Source organism: Sminthopsis crassicaudata, chromosome 4, assembly GCF_048593235.1.
Source record: "Sminthopsis crassicaudata isolate SCR6 chromosome 4, ASM4859323v1, whole genome shotgun sequence".
In the NCBI taxonomy this organism is placed as follows: domain Eukaryota; kingdom Metazoa; phylum Chordata; class Mammalia; order Dasyuromorphia; family Dasyuridae; genus Sminthopsis; species Sminthopsis crassicaudata.
Window position 1 is genome coordinate 224,114,425 of NC_133620.1, and position 24,091 is coordinate 224,138,515.

At 33.9% G+C, this 24,091-nt stretch overlaps 1 protein-coding gene across 2 annotated transcripts in view; it reads right to left on the reverse strand.

Moving 5' to 3' along the window:
• Positions 1-12,077: 12,077 nt before the first annotated feature.
• The window catches only part of ZNF292 (zinc finger protein 292), an 85,535-nt gene continuing 73,521 nt past the window's right edge, over positions 12,078-24,091 (reverse strand). The window contains exons 7-9 of one of the 2 annotated variants that reach the window (XM_074310341.1): positions 23,351-23,424; positions 22,778-22,988; positions 12,078-19,513 (exon numbers count right to left, since the gene is read on the reverse strand). In XM_074310341.1, the coding sequence (XP_074166442.1) occupies positions 12,203-19,513; positions 22,778-22,987 (7,521 nt within the window). In that variant the 5' untranslated portion in view covers position 22,988; positions 23,351-23,424 and the 3' untranslated portion in view covers positions 12,078-12,202. The remainder of the gene's footprint in view (positions 19,514-22,777; positions 22,989-23,350; positions 23,425-24,091) is intronic. The other variant, XM_074310340.1, reaches the window with a different exon arrangement.

The following is a 24,091-nucleotide window of genomic DNA, read 5'->3' on the forward strand; positions in this document are numbered from 1 at the left end:
ATTAATTTTTCATAATTACTCTCATAATTTGCAGGGTTTTTAGACTGATCAGTCATAAAAATTAGTAAGAGTGGTTAAACTGTTTAGTAACTCTGAGAAATTATTGCTTATAAATAGGTATTTTTTATAATATAGAATACCTGGCAAAAACATCCAAAACATTTCAAAATATGAATATTTCAACAGTGTAAAATTCTGTCTTAACATATAAATTATTATTTTGCTATAACTTGCTAAAATTATACATGAGTTTAGGTATTGTAAAATTAATATGTAAGTCAATGTTATGTTACTTTTTTATATTTCCTCACCTAAAAGAAATGTGACTTGCAAATTGGGATATTTAAAAGTTCAACTCATTAAATTCCAAATTGTATTCACAAGATTTTTGGTATTGTGTTAATCTTTTCCCACTTAAAAATACTTAATATGTAGTAGTTCTCATTCTCTCTTTGTCTCTATCTCACATACACTGAATGAAGCTTCATACATCAGGAAAGAGGCTAAGGAAAAGTCAAAAGAACCAGAATACTAGCTATATCAACAATGCAATTTCCATAACCTTAAATGTCTTAACTAAATTGATAATCATCAATCTCCTCTGACTAAAAAAAACCAAAACACTAAATCCCTGAACTATCAAGGTTGCTTTCATCAAATTGGCATTTGATTTTTTTTTTTAGCTGAATAAGTACAGTAACTTTAGATTTGCCTTTTCATGGAAAATTAAAGACAGATCCAAATAAACTAAGCTTCTTGGCTAGAACAGATTGTTCCCAATTAAATTAATTTTGTTTAAAGATTAAAAGCTGTATTATGGAGGAAAAAGGAGATGGGGAACAAAATCTACTCAACACAGACTCCTGTATAAACATGGTCTTTCAAGTGATTTCTACTTTGATGGTTAAATCCACAAAAAATTTAATTCATCATGTATAAAGTCAATGAAAGTGTATGCAAAATAATTGGTTGCCTGAAATATTATTTTTTAAATATAGTTAGGTGGGTGTTTAAAAGTAGGTAGTAACTTAGTCTTCCACTATATAGAACCAAAAATATCTTCTTTTGGACCAATGAAAAAAACCAAAACCCTTCTTTCCCCTCTCCTCTAATCAATAGTGCTTTCAAGGCATGAAACTTCATATACACACCCTTTTTCTCCAACAGTTTTGTAAACTTGTGGCCTTTTAGCTTTGCTAGTAGTGAATCCCAACAGATTGTACTCAACAGCTGACACGTCTTACTTGAAAACAGGAATGTATATGAATTAAGCTTTGAGAATTGAATTGTATATTGATTATATTTGAGAAATTTTAGCTCAACATTAGGCAAACTATTCATCAAAAACAATTAGCTCAGATGACTAATTTTCAGTATTAATTTTAAAAACTTATAAAAATAAATCACACACAATTCTACACTACAATCAAGTAGAGATGACATACAAAGGGGAGATTAAATGGGCTAAATGAAAGGGTAGAAGAATAGTAGCTAACAGCAAGCAGACCTCAAAAAAGGATCAGCACAGAACCATAACATGAGAGATGTAGCTGGGTGCCTCAAAGGATAGATTCCTGGGCAGAGCACTAGGCTTGGAATCAGGAAACCATGCAACCAAACCCAATTTCAGACACTTACACAAGCTGTGTGATTCTGGACAAGTCACTTAACCTATTTGTTTTAATCCACTGGAGAAGGAAATGACAAACTCCTCCAAGATTGTTTTAAGAAAGCCCCATGGACGATACTGTGCTATGGTGCAGGGTCATGAAGAGTTGGATATGACTGAATATAATATGGGAGATTTGAATTTATCCCTTTTCTTGATAACATGAGTCTTACAGATTAAGCAAGTCACAAGGGAAGACAGTGCCTACCAAAGTATTAGAGCTGGGCTCTTTAATAATTCTCATTTTAAAAAAAATCTTTGCAGTGGAGCTTCAGGTCCAGGTCAGTTACATAAATCTAGTGGGTTTTTTAAGTTCTTAAGAAAGATAGTACTTAAATCTTTCGTCCCTTTGTGAAAATTCCCAAATATTTGAAATTCAATGCTGGAAAAGTAAAAACAAACCACTCTTATTGAGCCACTTCTATAAATAACTTGCCCGAGTCCGTCTGACATGGGTACATCTCTACTCTTCCATTCCAGTTCCACATTGCTACCTAATATCATAAGACTCCATCCTGAAGATGAACTCCATACTTGAGTGCATTCTCTATTGATTAACAAACTCTTATCATGCCCTCTCTATTCCTTCCATTATCACCTGCCTTCTCCATTTTCAGCTATCTGCTCCCTCATTATCATTCCCTTCAAGCTAACATCCACCCTCCCACCAATGTCTTAGTCTTAAACTACTTCTCCCTTCCAATGTGCTCTCTGTAATCTGAGACCCAGCTACCTCCTAATATCATAGACTGTTTGGCTAATCTTTCTAGCACCAGCTACACTTTCACTTACATTCCCAGACTGCAGTGTGAAAGTTCAAATATCCTCTGCCATTGTCATTTTCATGTTCTTTTTTTCCACCACTAACACTCAGTAACCTCTACTCCTTTGAGATTCACTCAATTCATACTTACTACCCAATCACAACTCCAGAGGCTGTCTACCAACTTCCAGAACACTTTCCTTCTGTGAAGCAGCTAGATGACAGAGTGGATAGAGCAGTGGGCCTGAAGTCAGAAAGACCTAAACTAAAATTTGGTCTGAGCTTGGGGTAAGTTACTTAAACTGTGTAGTCTCAACTGAGAAATGGGAAAATAGCCCCTCCTCTGATTATTAGCATCAAATGAAATATTTGTAAGGCACTGAGCACAGCATCTGGCATATAGTGGGCCCTTAATGTTTCTTTCATTCCTGCTCTGTTCACTGAGTTCAGGTATCTGGTTCAGACCTTTCATCTTCTACAATTTCTGCTGCTCAACAAAGTCCCAGTTCTTCAATTTACTCATTTTCTATGCCCTCAAATCAATGACAGACATGGTCATATATTTGTGGTCTTGTCACTGCCTTTAAATGTCCACTTCTATGTTCATGAACTCTCAAATCCTTTCACCTGATCACAGAGTTGTGATTTCACCTCTCCCTCTGCTTTACAACTGTAAGCCCTATATATCTGTCCTGTTAACCTTGAATCCTTCCATTCCTTAGGACTTTCTTGGGCTCAACTTCAACTAACTCCACACTGTTCTCTTCTTTCTTGGCCTCTGCTTTTTTTCTACTGCCAATCCTTAACCTTAAATTATTTCTACCACTTATTGCCTTCTTATGTGCTTTTGAATGGAGCTGAAGAAAATCATTAAAGCACATGGATAATCCTTCTATGATAATAACCATCTCATTCACCATAGTGACTTTTCCCAAATTATTAAAAATGCTTATCTACCAAATGCTTATTGGTCCCTATATTAAAATAAGTCACTTGATCTGTCCATTTCTGCTTAAGAATCACCCTATAACTCTTGTTTATGTGCGGAGAGGATTGAGTGAGGAAAAGGGTAATTCCTTGAAAAGGCTAGCCACAATACATATCTTTTCAACTGTATTGTAGTCTACTTTCTGACCTTGTAATATTCAACTGAAAGTGCTTTCTCAACACTTACTTGTAAATTGTCAAATCAAATGGACTTCATCGTTCTTGACTTTTCTGGATGATCACCTTCTTCTTGATATTATCTTTTTTCTACGTTTCCAAGAGACTTCTTTCTTCCAGTTCACCCTCCTCTCTGGTTGCTTTCTCTGTTTCCTTTGCTAAATCTTCATTCAGGTCATAACTGCTGACTGAGGTCCCTTTCTCTTCTTTCTTTATATCATTCATGATTTCTTCAGCTTCCATGAATGTAAGTACAGTTTCAATGCTGATAATTTTCAGATCTACTTATCTAATCCTGACTGCTTTCCTAACATCCTTACTTTTCCAACCACATGGACATCTTGAACTGGATGTCCCATTACATATCTTAAAATCAACATGTTCATAAATATATGTCCTTTCCCATTCCCAAATATTGCCATCTTTTATTTTTTTTATTACTGAAGACACCATTATATTCCCAGTCACCCAAGCCGGTAATCTATGAGTCATCCTTATCTCCTCTCACCTCTATATATTTTCAGTTACCAAGCCCTACCAATTTATTTTCAAAATATCTGACACTAATACCACTCTCATACAAGCCCTCAAAGTAATGCATTGAAATAACTTTGTCTCTGACCTCCTGTTTTAAGTTTCTTTCCATCTCAGGCCGTTCTCCCACTTAGCTGTCTCAACTAAGATTCCTCAAATACAAGTGACTTGCATAACCCATTTCCTTTTCAATAAATTCCAGTGTTTCCCTGTGGCCTCTTGGATCAAATATAAAATTATCTAGCATGGAAAAAGCTTCATTATCTAGCCCTCCTCTATCTTTCCAATATTCTTATGCTTTGCTGGCTTCTTTTACCACTCCTCAAGATTTTCATTTTCCAACTCTGGGCATTTTGACTTTGTTTCTTCTTCTTTCCCTCTTCTCTAAGCTCTCTTGCTCTAAGTCTCTAAGCTTCCTTGGCATCAATTCCCCAACTAAAATTTCACCTACTAAGAAGTCTTAATTCTAGTTCTTTCTCTTATCACCAATTTATCCTGCATGTATCTTTATCTGTTCTTAGTTGTCTGCATTTTATTCCCCCATTACACTTTGAGTTCCTTCAAAGTATGGGCTATCTTTTGCTTTTTTTGCATCATTAATGCTTAGCAATGCCTGGGAACACACTATGTGCTTAATAAATACTTGACTCTATTAATAAGTTATATGAAGTGATTTCTTCTTTCTCTCCTGAATATGTATGTTAGAGAACACTTAATACAACATCATTATGTAAACTTTTCTGCATGGTTCCAAAGGGCAGAAATTAATATTGGGTCAAATCTATAGGAAAGCTGCATGGCAAAGTAGTAGTAAGATGATTGAATTTGGAGAACTGGGGATTTGGGTTCAAATTCCAACTCTTTACTACCTATGTGGCTTTACATTATGAGTGCAAAGTCTTTATCTGCCTTTCCAGAATGAGAAACTAGATTCTGTTCAGCTTTCAATCCTGTGAAGGTAAGGGGCCTACTCAGTAGATTAAGACACAAACTGACTACTACATGCCCTATATAAAATGCCACTCCTCTATTATATATACTTATTACTGGTTTTTACATCCTTAAACAGACCAAAAACTGGTGGACTTCAATTTACTTGAAACTAAACATGTGTTCAAATTTATTCCAAAAAGAACAGACTGGACCTATGATCTCACTCATTTAGGTAAGTCCAGGTGAGGAAAAAAAAACAAATCAAGCTGGTACCTTTGTTGCAATTTATAATCTGAGAGCTGCTTAGGGTACTGGGTTTAACACTGGCCCAGGTCACAAAGGTAATGTTTCAATTGTTTACTGTCTTCTTGCCTCTTATGTTATTCTAAAAATTTAAAAATGAATTGTGCATATTCCCTGAACCAGGGATTTGTGAAAATCTCTGTAATTAAATAAGCTCAGTTCAATTTAAATGAGTGTTATTTTCAATATTATTTTGCCACCTAGTGGCCACATTCCAGTAAGCACCACCACAACAAAAAATTTATCAAATCAATTCAGCATACAGGTTGGTTCCCCCCAAAAACTGACTTTTTATCAATAAAGACCAATCAATAGAAAATGAAAGAGCTACAATTCTAACAAGGAGTTATAAAAGTCCTGAGTTCAGTTCTACTTGGCCATTTTTTAAAAAATTTTGTTCACTTTTGGTCTTTTTCCTTAATTTATAAAAGGGGGAATCAGATTAGATAATTCTATGGTTCATTCCATTTCTAATATTCCATATTATTTGCTAAGACCCTAATGCTTCTCTCCTCTGCTCTGACTTCCTTTAAGTCCCAACTAAAATCTCACCTTTTATAGGAAAGTTTTCCTAACCCCTCTTAATTCTAGTGCCTTTCCACTGTTATATAGTTTATACCTGTAAATAGTTTACTTTATTTAATTGGATGTCGTCTCTTCCATTAGATTGTAAATTCCTTGAAGGCAAGGACTTTTTTTTGGTATTCTATTGGCTTTTGTATCTTCAGTTAATATTTTTTGGGGGGAGGGGGAGGAGGGACAAAATAGGCACTTAATGTTTAGTGATTGCAGTTTAAAAAGGAACTTTATTTCCTTTTTGGGAGGGAAAGGGGACAAATCACATGTAAGTCTAGTAAAAATATGACTGCAGGCAAAAAAAAATCAAAACTTGGGACCTGGTTTTGTTCCAAATTCAATTTGGTTTTTTTAGCTTCCCAGGTGTCCTCGTGCAGCCCTTTCCAGGCTTCACTATGTTCTTTATCTATCTAGCTAGTCTATCATTGTTCTAAATATTGTATTAAAGTACAGAAGTATCTTGACCAAGAATTAGAAGAGATTTTAGAAATCATCAGCTTATTTGCTTCTCATTTTATAAAGAAATGAAGTATAAAATAGTTAAGTGACCTTGTCATCACACATCTAATAAATAGCAAAGTTGTATTCAAAATCTGACAATTCTCTACCTCATCACACTAAAATTCTTAAAATATTTTATTGATAATTTTTATTTGCATGTCACCATTTCTCAAGATTCTTCTATTCTCTCCTAGCAAATGAGTCACACCTTTATGCTAAAGAAAACAGCAGTTCAGCAAAATCAACTGGCAAATCACTCAGGTCTGATTATAATGCAAATATTTTTAAAACAGTATTTTGGATTTGTTACCTGAATCCAGCAAGCATTTAGGTTGGTACTCTGAATGTACACTGGTCAAGTTATAAACCTGAAAGCAAATATATGTCCAGACTAGGACAGAGATGTTGACTCTAATCTAGTTTCCTAATCCTTTCCTAGGAATCCAACTCCTCTTCTTTGCCTTCCAGTTATAGTGAATTCCTGAACCATGCAAAACAAAGATTTAAGGATAATTGATAAAGTACTTGCCATAACCCATTAAGAATAAAAATTAAACAGGATAATACAGTATTGACATCATCACCTCAACAGATAAACAGGATTAGGATCAGGACAGATTTTAATAGATAATATTAACATACCAGTTAAAAGAGAGTGGCAATAATTTGACCTGAAGTACCAGGTAGTTCATGGGCTTTACAAATCCTAACAGATTATCTGCTTCCAATAACCTCTGCTTTCTTTCAATGGCAGTGGGTTACGCTGACATTATACAAGAAAAATACAGAAACCACATTAACAAAAAACTCCAAAGACCCATAATCACACACACACAGTATTCTATCAAAACTATACATTTTTTATTTGAAATTCTTACACAACAGCCATTCAAAACACAGTGACGGCTGTTACTGGTGCTTTGCTTCACTTCGAGTTGGGAAGTAGCTTTGTCCTCCCTTACTTTGGGCTTGTCTGTTTTCACTAATGGGAAATTGGGCTCAGGTCACCTGTTCTTTTACTTTGTGGGGGCAGTAGGAAGGTACCAAAATTGGCAGTTTTCTCATTTTATTATGAGAAATTAATCACATTATTAAAAAACCCACTCTATAATTACATACTGCTTTGTTGTCTTCGATCCAGAATTGCATATGGGTTATTTTGCTAATTCAGTATTATTTCATGTTAAGAATTTAGGTCAAACGAGGTATATTGCATTTATGCATGCATTTAATGGCTTCCCACCCCCCCATTCCCATGGTTATACCTGAGATGAAAAATGTAGAAATTTTCTCTACATAAGTCTCTACTTTTCTGCTGTCAACAATTCATATCAGAGAACAGCAGAATATATGAAAATACTGTCAAGAGATATGATTTTATTTTCCTATTTCACTGGCTTGCCATATGACTGTTCCTTGGCAAGTCATATGATCAATCAATATCCATCATCTTTGAAATGGATGTAACATCTGTTCAACTAACCTACTTTTCAGGTTCTGTGGTGAGTCTCTATGTAATGTTATAAGTCTGGTCTGGAAAATATAAGTTGTTATTAAAAACACAAGGTCAGAGGAGCATTCATTTGCTTGTCATAGACTGTGGAGAGGGAATAAAGAAATAATTCTTAATCATTCCTGTTTCTCATGTTTCTTTCCTATTTTTCTGTGGCTGAGGATGTTAAGATTCCCCAAATCCATTTCCAGTTCTGTGAAGAACCAGGCACTGAGTTTGGTTATATCTGCCTGGTGCTTTCTCCCTTAGAATTAGGATAATTAAATTCTAAGTCTGAAACTCAAAAGTAAAAGCAAATCCTAAACATATACATTAAATTACCAGCATTTGTAAGCCAACTCCTCCCTGAACTTTCTTCATAACTAACACATGTAGCCAGCAAATATCACAGCATCCTTGAAGAATTTTTGTCCTTTGTAGGACTTTCAGGAATGCAAAGAATGAGTTGAGGAAAAAAAATTTTTTTTTTTTTAAAGCAAATCCACTTAGGCTTGTCACTTTTCTTTAATAATAAAGGAGTGAAGCCCTTAAAGATTAATGAAGGTTGTCAAGGGCAAACTGGACAAGGGTATGAAGGTTTACTTAATATCAATTTGTACCTCCCTCCTCCACTCTTCCCCCCCCCAAATTTTTTTTTTTACAGTGAAAGCATCAGTAAAAATATGTGACTATGTTGTGTTCAGAACTAATCATTATAGAGAAAGTATAAAGAAATTTATACCCTTCTTTGTAGTTTCTAAAGAGCCTTTGCGGTTTCCATATCTATCTTTAAATTATCTGAGAATTTGTGGGTGGGGTAGATGTACAATCCACTGAAAGCAAAAAATCTATATATAGAATTTTAATATTTCATAACCTCTATATTTTCTCCCTAAAAAATTTTACAAATAATTTCTTTATAGTAAATTCTACAGTACCTACATATTTAAAAATCCTGTCATTCTGAATCCCTCCTGCTTTCTTGAACTTTGTGGTGGTAATTCAAATGTTGTTAAAGGGATTATTTAAATCAGAATTTTCTTAGGGTTTTAGCCTAGTAAGACATTAGTAAATAAAAATATGAATGTCTTCCCTGACAGAGAGAAAGAACAATCCTTAAAGCAAGTACACAAGTGAGGTAAAAACATGCAATCTAGAGAAACTGCAATCCTTTAGTTGTTCCTTTTTAAAGATCCTTTCCTATTTTATAATATTACTTATAAATGTCAAAATGTATTCACAATTATTAAATTAAATTTTTTACTGAGTAGATTTTTAAAAGGAAAAAACTGAAAGGCTTAGGCTACAAGGTAAGAATTGGTAAAAACCAACATAACTCAAAAGACACAATTCAAATCCTAGGAAACTAATAAGTTGACCTGACAACTAATGATATAATTTTAAAGTGATTTTCTCTAACAGATATAATGAGTAATTCAATATGGCACTGATAGTTAAATGAGAACATTCTGCTTAGAAAAAGTTTGATATTCCGTGCAAAAAAACTAGCTCATCAGTCACATTTCACTTTTCTCAACTAAATTCTTTTCCTTTTTATATAAACAGTGCTTATTTTAAAAACTGTCCATAAACTGGGAGAGTAAGCCCCTATGCAAAGGGCATAACTGAAATTTGTTGCTATTTCCCCGATGAGATTGGATACCCTATTCCTCTAATAAAAATTTAGGATAATCCAAGTGTTGATATTCCAAGTCTATTTTATTCTGTCCCTTGTATTTTAAAATAACAAGGTTTAATGCTATGAAAATATTGCTTAAAATTACCAAAACTTATGACAATGCGTACTGGTGATGAATGACATGATTTCCCATTTATATATTTCCAAGATCATTATATTTGGAAAAAACTAAGATTTAGTAAAATAACATTTAGAATACGCATGAGAAAGTATCTTTTACTAAGAAACAGATTTTGATCCCCCAATTATATTTTAGACTATTGTCTCAATCTATTACATTTAATAATTGGCATTAGACTCTTATATAAGTATGTAGCATATACAGCTTTATAACTAATAGCAATTTTAGTCAATTTTCCTAACTTAATTTTATGGTGGGGGGGGGGGAAGAACTTAGGTACCTTAACTATATAATTTAGGGCCATCACCATGGTATATATATAAAAAATAATTTATTAAGCACTTACTTGCACATGATGTTGTGCTAGGCACTATATAGAGCCAGTTAGACAGAATTTCCTGTTGTCAAAGACTTGGCAAACTTCTAAGAAAACTGTATGAAAAAATCCAGTTAACAAAACTTTAATATTAAAATTATTCAAAGCTACCTAAAACTATTGCTAATCTAAAACACACCATGTTTTAATCATTCATAAAAGAAAAATTATGATTTAATAAATAACTTTACCAACATGTAAGAATTTTAATTCATCACATTTTATGCATTCCAGAAATGAACTTAAAAGGAGACAAATGAACTGTTCAATATGTCCCACAGTTTCATAAAAATAAAACAGTACTTTAAAGATAAAATGTCCTTTAAAAGTTTTAAAAAGAAAACTATTCACTGGTTGATCATGATTGCTCAGAATACTATCTAGTTGATGTTTAATGTGCTTTTTGTTTGTGAATGTTATGATACAAAAAGGATGATACCTTTACATCATCAAGAGTATCCTAGCTAATGATATGATTATTTAGTCTGTCATAAGACAGTCTAACAAAAATCAATCTTATTTATGACAAAGAGAAGTGCAATTTCAAATGGAAATTGGCTTTACAAGAAAATAAAGTTTTTTAAAAAATCACAGTTGACTTTAGAGCAAAAGTGAAATCAATAAAATATTTAAAAATCATTTTTATCTTGTACCTGTAGGGTACAAATTATTTTAAAACTTAATACCAGTGAACATAATGTAAAGCTAAGTTAAATGGTAAATGAATATTGTTATTCATTAAAACCAAAAGTTATAATTAATACTGCTTTTGAGGTCTACTCTAAAAGAAGAAAAAAAACCCTGTGAATATGGTAGAAAAATAGACAGATCATAGAATGTAAGAATTTAAACTGTAAAATCACAGCATTCTATTTCTGTTACAGGAAATTTTTTTAAACAGTATTTTAAATGTTAGGACTCTTAACATTTTACAGATTCAAGATGGATTTATTTTTATTTTACCTATTTTAAGGTATATAAAAATGTCTGAAAAATATCTTCCCACAGGAGATTATAAATTTTAAAGCTATACACCAATTTGTAAATTCAGAAAATTAAAAAAAAAAACCTTTATAAGATAACATGTATAAAACAAGAAATGAAATGTGATTTTATTTAAGGCAATACTGGGCTACTTCACAATTTACCACCTCATATATATATATACACTGCTCCACACTACTAAATTTTCTATCACATTCACAATGGATCTTTTAATACTAATTGTTTAAAAATCTCTGATGTAAATTCTTTATTCACATTTCCATTGTATTTAACTCTAACGTCCAAATAGAAGCACTGAGAAAAAAAAAGTGTAGCTTTAAGAAACCTTTAAAAGAATTTGAATTAACTACACATGAATGTCATCCATCCAATAAGATAGTGGATGGTAAATTTACAAATATGAGTGTTTCCAATATAATGTGTTTACCCAATGAAATGTGATTTCATCAAATTTCTCTGGTGAATAAATGCTATATGCAAAATAAACTGGATATGGCAGATTTTTTAGCTTCTGTTCAAAAAGTTCTTAATTTAAAACAATCAAAGACAATTTTAAAAACTTGATCACTTAGTTACAAATTAAAATTCCGAATATAAATGTGTCATTTAATAGTTTAGACTTACAGACTGCTGGTGGCAGCAAATGATTTACAATAATAAATATATACAAAAAAGGTATCTACAAATAAAGAGTACTGTTATACATGAGCAGTGACCTGGTGAAAGATACCAATCACAGACAATTCACAAAGATTTAATTCATGGAAAGGACAGCTTTGTTTTGTTTTGATAGAAATTTGAAGTTTAGCTCAACTATTTACAAAAACTGAAGCAATGATTATGTTCCTCAAGTCCCATAGGGATAAAACCAAAGAATTTTACATGACTAATGTCATGATTTTTTTTTCCAGGTTAATTCACATCAATATCAACAACGACGACAACGACAATAACAACAACAACAAACAACAAAAAACTAAAAAAACTTCACAATTACTAGCATGCTTGATGGCTTCCTATTCAAAATAAAATTATGTATGTTGTATTCAGCACATAGTAGTTATTACTACTGCAATTCTCCATTGTCATTACCCCTACTTATTTCTTTTGTGACTGAAACATCTGTATCATTTGAATGTACTTCAAGTTTTTTCAGACTGACAGTGGGTTTCATTTCCTGAAGCTGCTTTAACACAAGCTCAGTGCAATCTTTAAGAGTCTTGTCTAAAACAATTTTTACATTTTCACTGCACTGAAGTTGTGATGGATTGGCAAACTGGACAAAAGTCTCACTTTCAGAACATGTCCATATGTGATCACCACTTGCCAAAGAAGTCTTGTCAGTGGATTTTTTTGTGTTTGAGTGAGAGCCTTTTTTAGCTCCATTATGATTTTGATGATCCTTGTCAGTATTTTTCTTTTGCTTCACTGCAGATTCCTCAAGAAACTTGAGAAATGATACTTCAAATCCCATTGGTTTAAATGAACTCCAGTCAAAAGTTGTAGGCTGTTCTTCTGTGGTCTGAATTGCAACTGCTGTTTCTTCTTCTTTATGCATGCTACTTACTTCAACAGCCAAAATTTCTTCAGATTTTTCGACTTTTTTCTTTTTGTTTTGTGAGACTGTTTTTTCTTTATTTGCTCTCTTTAAGTTATTTGACTGTTGTTTTTCAGATTGGCAGGTGGTATTTTCCTGAATGTCATTATTTACACATGGAGCTGAGTTATCTTCTTGGTTCTCTACAGTTGTGCTGTCTTCATTAATCAGTTTTGTAATAAACAATTCTGTTAGTTCATCCATTTCATCTTTTTCAACCTCACTTTGTGGAACTGTGGTTGTACTTGAGTCATTACTGCTCTCTGATATACTTGCATCAGATTCTTTCATATCACTTTTTTTATCAACTTCTTGTTCAGAAGTATCTTTTACTTGGGAGGGACAACATTGTTTGAAGACAATGAGAAGATCACGATGTTGTGAAGTAAATGATTTTGATAACTTGTGGCATTTATAATGTCTAATTATATTGTTCTCACTTGTCACAACTGATGTACATCCTTTTATCATACATGGATATTGTGTGACAAATCTGCTTGTACACTCTGATAAAGCATCGTTTCTGGATTTTATAGAATACACATGCTTTCCACGTTTCAATGAATAAGGTTTATTTTCTTCAACCTGCTCAGTTTTTGAATTTTTATTTTCTGAAATAACATTTTTCTTTCGTTTGCTTTTAGATTTGCTTCCCTCTTTCCCAGACCTGTTATGCTTTACTCCTCGATGTTTAGGTCTTGACTTCTCCATATTTGCTTTACTTGATATGTTTTCCTGACCAGGTGTAAGTCTTCTTGGTCTAATTAAGTGAGCTTTATGTTTGTCATTATGCTTATTAAAAATGTGTCGTAGCAGATTAGATCTAGTTGCATAAATGCGGTCACAACCTTCACAGTCACATTTGTATATACCATCATCCTCCATTTTTTTGGGTCTGAACTTGATTCCATGATCCATTTCAAGATGAAGAACATAGTTTAAACATGTAGTAAATGAAGATTTACAATGGGACTGATCACAAGGAAATCTTCCACAATCTACAGAGGAAGGCATACTTCCAATTTCTTCAGCAGTCATCTCATGAAGTTTCATGTAGTGCTGTATCAAACTAGTAATCTCTTGAAAAATTCGAGAGCAGTCACTCACCTGACATCGAAACTCTTTCACAGTATGCTTAGTTTCAGTTTCTTCACTTTCTTTACAAGCCTCACTTTCTTCTTCAATCTCCACAGGGAATACTGGTAGATCTGATTTATGCACAGCCTGGTAATGAAGAATCAAGTTTTGCTGTATTGTAAAAGCTGCAAAACAACCCTGATGAACACACCTATATGGTCTATAGGGACTGTATCTTGTTGGCACCTCAGGGGACTGTGTTTCTGGTTTCTTGCGCTTTATCTCCTCCTTTTCTTTTTTATGCCTCCTATTTTTTCGTCCTTTTGTCTGTATGTTATTGCAAGAATGTGAGTCACACTGCTCTGGAGCAGCTGTATTTGTTGGCAGAGAAATTTCTGTTTTTTCAGGAATTTTTTTTTCTATAAGATGTGCTTCTGCAGGCATTGCCACATTATTTATGGCAATTTCTTTCTGTGTCTCAACTTCTATTGGAGGCTGTACTTCACTTTTACTTTCCACTGTTAAAGTGGTTTGCTTTTTTATTTCCACAACTTGTGGGGCTGCTGTTACGTTTTCATTTTGAGATTTTTTTCCATAAGGTCTTTTAATTTTTAATTTGACCATTTCTTCTGTTGTGAAGTGATGTACCAATTGACAATGTGCTCGGAGATTAGAATTTCTTGTAAATGTTTTTGGACAGGTAGTTACTACACATTTGAATGGAGCATACTTGAGTTGATGTTTCTTTATTTCCATAACCATCTCTGCAGTATAGTGATGAATTTTACCATAATGTTTAAATAAGGCATCCTTTGTCATAGCACTGTAGCTACAGCCTGGGTCTTGGCATACAAAAGGTTTATTAACTTTATCACTAAATTGAATGTTGTTTCCCATTTCAGAAGTTTGCTGAATGACTACAGTATTTGAGGTTGCTTTAACAGGTGTAGAAGTCAAAGCAGCAGATGTATTTACTGGTAGACATGGGGGAACCTTATCAGAAAGAGGAACAGATATGTCATTTTCTAACTTTAATTTCTGTAAGCCTTCCAAAATCTCTAATACTTGAAAATCATCCTTAAGAGGCATTTCAGGCTTAGGAGAGTTGTCATTTGTAGTAGTCACATCTCTGTGCAATGAAAACTGAGACATATCAGGCATTTTAGAATTCTGCATTACATTTACTGAAGAAGGGATCTGAGTGCTATAAGTGATCTGTGAATTTTGTGATGCTCCAATAACATCTTGGATTTCATTTTTAACTTCGAGTATTTGAGAACTCATAGCAGTTTTAATAATTTCAAGAGTCTTTTCAAAGTTCTGTATAACACTGTCTTCAGAAATTTGCAAGTCAGAATTTACTGAGGCAGTGCATGAATTCATAGCCATCATTTGGGAATCTCCATTTTCAGTTTTTATTGTTAAAGGAGTTAATGCAGCATGGTTCTCAAGATTTGTTTTGAAGTTTTCTTTGATACTGGCCATAAACAATTGATTGTCAACGTTATTTAACTTCTGTGTGAGATTTTCCACTAATGACTGAGACTGGAGATTATCAGTTGGCATCTGTGCATTTTCTTCGATGCTCTTTGCTAATAGTCCCATTGCTGTTAGATCATTTGCTACTAAGTTTTGAGGACTATTCTCAAGTAATGGTGGAGCAGCTTTCCTCTTTCTCTTAGAAGCACAGTTTCCCTTTTTATTTAAATGACTGGTTCTTGCATTCTGGGGACTACTTATCACTGAAGCACGAGAAGTATTAGTGGTAAAATTTTGTGAAGATCCAACAGAACTGGGAAATGAACCAGAGCATAACCCATTTTCAACCGTCTTCAGTAGTAATTCATCTGATGGAAATACTGGTAAGTTGTTGCAGTCATCTATAGAAGGAGTTTTAGTGCTTAGTGTCCTGTTTTGGTCTGTTAGCAGAGTATTTGGGTGACAGACAGTCTGCAATAAAGGAGAAACATCGGGATTGGGTATAACTGCTGCATTTACTTGAGTTGTATCAGTGACACAAGTTGCTGGAACCATATGTGAAAGAATCTCTGAATTCTCGAAGGTACTGGTAATGCCAGCAGTCTCCAAGGCTTGTTTAATAATTTCACTTCCTTCCTCATTCACAGTGGTATTAAAATTAGCCACACCAGAACGAGGAAATGTATTTTGTAAAAATGTTGATGATCTATTTTCAGATGTAAGCAGCTGAAGAAATGATGGATCTTTAAAACATGTTTCTGAATTGAAGGTAGGTTGTTGTGGTTGTTGGACATTTATTGCATTTGTAGAGAGTATCATGTTGGCAAGAAGAGAAGGCTGCTGACTGTTACTCTGCAAAGCTTCTTGAGAAATTTCTGATCCTTCCAATGGCTTACAATAGGACCGTTTAGATAAATGTCCACCCAAAGATCTGGGATTAGTAAAAACCCTATAACACCTGCTACAGATAAATTTACCATCTCTAATTATTGCTGGCCACTTAGCTCTTTTATTATGTTTTGGTTTTCTTTCTTTACCATTTGGGCCCCGTCCACGGTCTTTTTTACTTTTTTCTGGTGCTGGATGTTGAGGGGTCACAGTGGCACTGAAGCTATTTGTAGTGTTTACTTCGGAAGGAAAAACTCTATTTTGAGCATTTTCTTCTTTTATATAGGCAGAATTAGTATTTCCTTCAATTTGTGAGAAGTGATTTGTATTGTTTTCCAATTGAGAAAAGACTGAATTAGTCCCATTATCTGCTGGTGAAGGAAAGAGAGATATTGAACTACTTTCTGCAGGCAAAGGAAGGAAAGGATCTGAACCACTGTCAATATTCAATGGCAAAACTGTTTTTGCTATATCTTCCAATTGTGATGGCAATGCTGCACTTGACAAATTTTCCATTGGGGAACATAACACGACACCTGGCTCACTTTTAACAAGAGAAGGCATATTTGCATTTATGACACTTTCCATTGAGGGCAACATTGGGTTTGATAAATTTTCTAGATGAGTTGGAAAAAGAGGAGTTGAAACATGTGGCAATTGAGTTGAACAAGCAGGTTTCACACTGGTTTTGTTCTGGGGTGTAAAAACAGAATTGGTGGAACTGTTCACCTGTGATGGCAAAAAATATACGCACTTCCCATCATTTGGCATATTTACGTTGCTGGATCTCTGTCTTCCTTTGCTTTTACGCTGCATTTTAAAGGCAGCATACTGGTCAGGATGCGCTGTTTTCATGTGTTTCCCAATACTTTGTGAAGAATTGTAAGATCGAGTACATCCTTCAACCTGACAGCAGAATTTCTGAACTGGAGCAGGTGGAGGAACAGGTTGGGGAACAGGTTGGGGAACAGGTGGAGGAACAGGTGGAGGAACAGGTGGTGGAACAGATGGGGGAACAGGTGGGGGACCAGGTGGGGGACCAGGGGGAGGAACAGGAGGGGGACCAGGGGGGGGAACAGGTGGAGTCACTAAAGTACTACTCAGATTTGGCTGCTGTGGAACAAATGTCATACCTTCTAATGTCTTAAGTGGTAAATTATAAAGATTAGATGTAGTTTTAGCATTACCTTCAAATTCAAGTTTGGAAATAGGTAAATTGTTTTGAAATACTGCCTGATTTTGTAAGGTAAAGGACATCAGATTGTTAACTTGTCTTTCTAAATTTTGAGGTGCAAGATCACCTATTTTAAGGGTATCTGGAGTTGTTGAAATATTCTGAACATGTTGACCCTGACTCAAGCAATTATTATTCTCTTTTTTTTCCTGCAAACCTGGAAGACAAGAATCATTACAAGCATCTTTAACATTTGTACATAATTGTGTACCCACAGATTTATTAACGTTCATCATACAGCCTGTCGCAGCCAACTTTTCTTGCTTCACAGTATTATCCTGGAGTCCTTGGCCGAGGGATACTTTAATGCTATCGGTTAATGTAGTTGCTTCATTTGTTGAAAGAAAAGGGATGGTGGGGTTTTCTGAACCATCAGACAGCAGTGTTTCAACTTGCCCAAGCTCAGTGGGAGAAATTTTGGCTTGCTCGGTCACAATTGATTCGGTTTTGTTCTGATCCCAAGCACTGTTTCCATCTATTGCTAAGTTGTTACTAGTGTTATTTTCTAAAGGAAGCACAGATTTCTCATTTTTTATATTTTCATCTGTGTTTTCATTCATTTTTGAAAGCTGAACTGACTCATCAGCTGTACTATTTTGGCTTTCAGGAGGCAGCACTTTTTCAGTATTGTGATCATCCAAATGCTTTTCTAGCTCAGTCTGAGAACGATAAACTTTCCCACAACTTGTGAATTTGCAGGTATAGGTATTATAGTGCTGTGCTTCATGATCATAAAGTAGATAAGCTTCTGAAAATATTCTTCCACACTTAGGAAACATACATTTTGCTCTAAAGACTTGGTGTTCTTTTCTGTGTGTTAAAAGCTCTGCATAACTGTTAAAACCTGCTTTACATTTTATTTGTATACATATATAAGGTTTACTGCCACAGTGCATTTGTAAATGATCATTGAGGTGAGTAACACTCACAAAATGCCTCCGACAATACTGGCAAATAACTTTTTTGCTTTGCATTTCAAGAAAACGTTTAGCTTCTTCATTGTCTTTGTGAGCCTTGACATGAGCAATTAAATTTTTGAAGTATTTAAAACCCTTCTTACAGAAAGCTACAGGGCAAGTGAATTCATTAACAGGTATTGGCTTTTGAATGGGAATTGCATCAGGTTCATAAGATTTATCTTTGTCATCATTTTCATCATCTGAGCCATCATTGTCATTGAACAGAATGAAATCAGCAGAATAAAGGCTGTTCTTCTTTATGGGTCGCTGCTCTTGTTTGGTTATAGTAACAGTCTTTTGATTCTGATTGGTGGCTGGTACTTTAGGTGGTCTTCCTAATCTCCTCAATGGTTTCATAGCAGCCAGTCTCTCTTTACTAGACTGTTTGACATGCAAAGTCACATGAGGAACAAAAGTTTCTTTAGAATTAAAGTTTTTTGCACAGATAGGGCAACTGTAAACCCCATCTTTATAATGCTTCTGTGCATGTCTTACTATTCTATGACCAAGGAACTCTTTGTCACATAGAACACAATACTGCATATAGGCTTGCCAATTTCTAAACCTAGCTGATATAAATCCTCTTTCTCTTAATTTTTTAATTTCCTTCTTCTTTTCTTTTTCATCATGTATGCCTTTAAGAAGGCTTGTAGCTTCATCAAAACAGCCAGAAAGTCCATTCATGGAAGTTTCTTTCCTTTCTCCTTGGTAGTCTTCTACCTTTTCATACACTTCACTGTCATTTAGTTCATCTATTGAAGACACAATAGATGCCTCCTCTCCCATTAAAGCAAGACACTGTCGTTTTAAAGTTTTCCAGTCCCAAAACTCTGGATCAAAGGGCCACTGTGTTTTTAACACAAGTAAGAGTTCACAGCGCAATGAATTTGGTATTGGAAGATTCTCTTCATCATATTTCTGGTCAGGCTGGTTGTACAACATTTCAACAGCATAGTATGCATCCACTGTAGGTTCTAGAAGAAATTCACTCAACTGACAAGCACGCTTGACCTCCAGATCTTCAGGCAACAAGCATGAAATGGTTTTGCAAATAGATATTTTTACTTCAGTGTTTTCAGCAGAATCCAATCGAAGAGCTTTCACACAGAGTTCAATGCAGGTAGCAAGTCCAGCTCCTTCAGTCTGGAAAAACAAAGGAATAAACATAAACACTTAATGACCTACATAATAGAAATTTACAAACAAAATGCTATGTTATGATTACTATATCTGAAACCAGAGATAATAGAGGAGAAGATGGGGAGAAGAAAGAGACATCTTTTGCAGAAGTTATGAATTTAAACTCTTAGATTTGGTTTGAGGAAATTGAAGTCAACTTAATCCAAGGGCAAGTGGAAAGTAGAAACAGTCATAAAAGGAGCAAGGCAGATGGGAGGACAGATGAGGAAAGAATATATGGGGTAATCATGGAATTAATTACAACAGGGCAAAAGGATATAGGCACACCAACAGGAAAAAAAAAGCAGACAATGGAGAAAAAAGACGGTATAGCACAGAGGCAAAAGAAAGATAGAGAAGCTATAAGCAAAGTTTGAAAAAGAAAATGCAGATTTTGGTAGCTGAAGAGATGGAAGACTGGACAGTGTAACTTAGGCTATTTTCTAATCAATAAGATGTAGAATCTCTGGCTATAAGATAGTTGGGAGAAGATTCTTTGGGACTCATCAGGATCCGGCCAGTACTTTTTTTCTGCATGACATAAATCTTGACATTTCCCTTTCTTGTCTCTTCTGTTACTATTGTTCCTTATATTTAATTATCTCTAAGATATTCTCTACATATACTTTTTATAAATTATCTAAGATAACTGAGTTCCTTTATTTAAATTTCCCAATCTCCTATTGCATATTTTCCCCTCAACCATACCAGAAGAACGCAAGCTCCAAAAGGATAGGTATGATTTTCATTTTTGTCTTTGTAAAACTTGAACCTATCACATACTTGGCACAAAGCAGGTATTCAACAAAAATATGTTGAATTGCATCAAAGTATTTATTAAGTGCTTATATAAATGATATTATACTAAATGTTGGTATACAAATCTATACAAGTCCTCTATCTTCCCATACATTTTTCACATTACCTCCTTTTGTGATTGTAAGTGTAGTCCTTCTCCTACTATCCAGACTAAGATATTGATCATGAAACATGGTTTATGCTACTTTATCCCCTAAATTTTGAAACTATAAAATCATCTTAAGAAAGCAAAGATCTACCTTTCAGCAAGTTACATGCTAACAGATAAGACAACACGTTAAGGAGAGTGGGGGACAAGGAGACATATGTTTGGTCCAGAAAATTACAGAATGGAAGAATAGGGAAATTCCTTCCCCCTTCATAAACAGTCCTTCAAGGAACAATAGAAGAGTTGATCTAATAATTGTTTATCTTTGAGGTAATGACAATCTTTGCAAATCTAACTGATCTTTGGGCATTGCTGGACATGTAGGGACTTTTTCCCATCCTTCCTGCTCTGCAGAGAAGAATAAACACACCCACACACACACCCACACACACACCCCCAGTGAGATACGCAATGGCTCAGTGGGAAGAACAAAACATTGGACCTAGAGTCAGGAAGTCTAGAATTTAAATCTGGTCTCAGAAACTTACTATGTGATCTTAGGTAAATCGACCACACGGTGCCTGTTTCCTCAACTACAAAATAGGGATGATAATAATAGTACTTATCTCACAGGATTGTGCAGATAAATGAGATAACTATAAAATGATTAGCAAAATGTCTAGCACATAGTAGGTACTATATAACCTCAAATGAGTCTATAATCTTATTTCAGTAACTTTATCTTGGAATATAGATATGATTGTTTGCCACTGATCTCAGTAGTTAGAAAGACTAATAAAATTGTACATATACAAAATTGAACACTAAATATCCACTATTAGCACAAAAGCAATTTGACAAAGTTGTCTCTTAAAGATTTCACAAAACAAGTCTATTTAGAGGTTCTTCAAATAAAAAGCAAATTAATAATAAAAATAATAATGTCCAGATGATATATGATATTGATAAACCATGGAACTGGATTTCTTTCTCAGCTATTTTACTTCTTTTGGATATCTTTTAGTCTATCTGTCTTTTTTCCTTCCTTTTGCTGACTTTGAATGATATTGATACATTAATTTAGATTCATTATCAATATCATTCTCCAGTTATACTGTTTTCATTTTTTTTTCTGGTAGAGAAAGAAAAGGAAAAGAATGTAAATGAAAGAGCACATAGAAGTAAGATCTGTTTTTATATGTGGGTCACTTGTAAATTGTGGGTAAGAGAGTATCAGAGTAGAAAGGTACTTAGGTAACACTCATCCAACAGTTATTATATGAATGAAGAAATTTAAGGGCAAAGATAGTTAAATGACTTGAGTGGCTGAACCAGTGCTCTTCCCCTATTTTTACTATATACGCTATTTCTAAGTTGAATCTTTTGTAAGCTAGGAATGGATTATAAATTAAAAGAGCATATTAATGTTTTAGGAATAAGTTTACTTTGGTTACTGAACCAACTAAAAGAAAGAATATTATAAATCATATCATAAATCTTATGGAGGAAAAATTGGGAATCAATTAAAGAATAATATAGGATGTCCCATATATTAAAAATCTCTATCTTGTATAATAATAATTTAAAGGAAACAGAAATATTAATTCTCCCTCCTCTTAAAAAGGAATGTAAATGACATTAAAATTGAAAAATGAAGGTCTCTTCTCGCATTATGGAGTTCAAGAATTTTTTTTTTTTTGAGTGGTAGTGATGGTAGAGAAGTTGAATGGTTTGAGATTGATTTTGTTATTTTCCCCTATCAGGTAAATTACAAACAGCATATACAATTTACAAACATCAATCTTCTTGTATTCTAGTCATTGATTCTATGCAATGTCAGCATCTCTAGAAGATAGTTTCCTTATACTGGGGGGGGGGGGAATGACAGCAACTGTATTCTTAATTAAAATAGTATTCTACAAAATAATCTAAAATAAATTGGTTTTATAATATCTGTACACTGGGTAATCTTTTAAACAAACTTCAAATTATTTAATTACTTTTAGTTAGAAAATTTCCACCCTGAATATTCTCAAATGAAAATCTTTCTTATTCCTTTTGTTTTATTTTTAAAAGCCTGGGATCACTCAATAAGAAAAGTAACCAAATATGGCTTACATATGATCTTCTTGTTAAAGCATAGTATTTTTTCTTTGTGTTCCCAAATTTCAAGTGTCAAATAATAGCCTTATTAGGATGCTTAGGACACAAGAATCAAAGTACCTTAAAAGTATTAACAGCAAAAAACAGGTGCCAATAATTAAAAAAGTCATCCATTAAACATTATTTATGTAATTTCAAAGAGAGTTAATTATTCTTACCTCTGAATTAATAACTTTAATCAGGAAGAAAATGTGATAGACAGTCTTAGTTAACAAAGAAAGCTGACGACACCTCTCTAGATATACTTGCACAGATGGTTCTACTCTTTGTTGTAATTTACTCCAAAAAAGAGTCAGCTCCCTAAAAGAAAGTTTAAAAAAAACAAGAAAACACCAAGATGATGCAAGAATGTAGCAATCAGGAGCCATACTAATTGAATTTGTGAAATCAAATATAAAATTAGTTTCACCTTTCACTTTTTCTATTTGAAATTATTTGAATAGCCATTATTTTTTCAAAGATATATCCTTAAGCATTTGTAAACAGCCTAATGTATTTAATATTCTTTCAATTCAGACAAAAAGATACTTTCTACAAAGCAATATTTACTATTTTTTCAAATAAAACCAGTGAATTCATAATCCATATTTCAACTGGAAATATGTTTTAAAATGCTGACAAGTCATCAATGTAATATTGTTTTTTAAGTTTTAAAGTACAGACAGACTACTCCATTAGATCCATTATTATAAGGTACCTTTATTAGAAGAACCAGTAATAATTTAGAACACAAAGAAAAACAGAATAATTTTACATAGAAATATGCCACAAAATGAGAAAATTAAATCTCATTCTAAAAACAAAACTGAAGTAGAGTTCTGGTTTTACTTAATTTCATCTTGAATGAAACAGTTACATTTGTCAGAAGCAAATAGATTCTTCTGAAGGTAGAGCTTATACTTAATCTTTTAAACTACTGTCCCATTTTATTCTCCTGTAAGAGCAATGACCCACAATAGGAAAGCCTGCAATAACTAAATTAAGGTAAATATTTCTGTCTTCTGTAACTAGTCGATTGATAAGTGCTTTATTTCATTCTTTCTCTTTAATTGTTAGTACAGCTGTCTTTGCAACTCAACTTTTATCTTAAATGAAAGATAATAAAAGATCTGTATTTGTGCCTGAGTCAGAACTCTCTAAAAGCAAGAGTCCTCAGAAGTCAGGTAAGGACTTGGTAGTCCTTTCAGTCCTGACAGTGGTAGAGAGGAGAAGCTATGCCAGTGACTGTGCAGAGAAGGTTTATTTAGAGAAATTTTGAGTAGTCTTGGGTAGGGATTTAGCTTCGAGTGCTATTTTTTTTTTCCTGCCAGGGGTTAACTGCTTTATATTTTTCCCCTGCAGGACAAACTTCTGCAATGAATGGCCTATCTCCCTGTTTCCATTGCCTTGCCAGGTATTCTACCCACAATTATATATTATTTCTTGGTATTTTCACGAGTCATTTTGCTCATTTCCCTCTAAATTTAATTCCT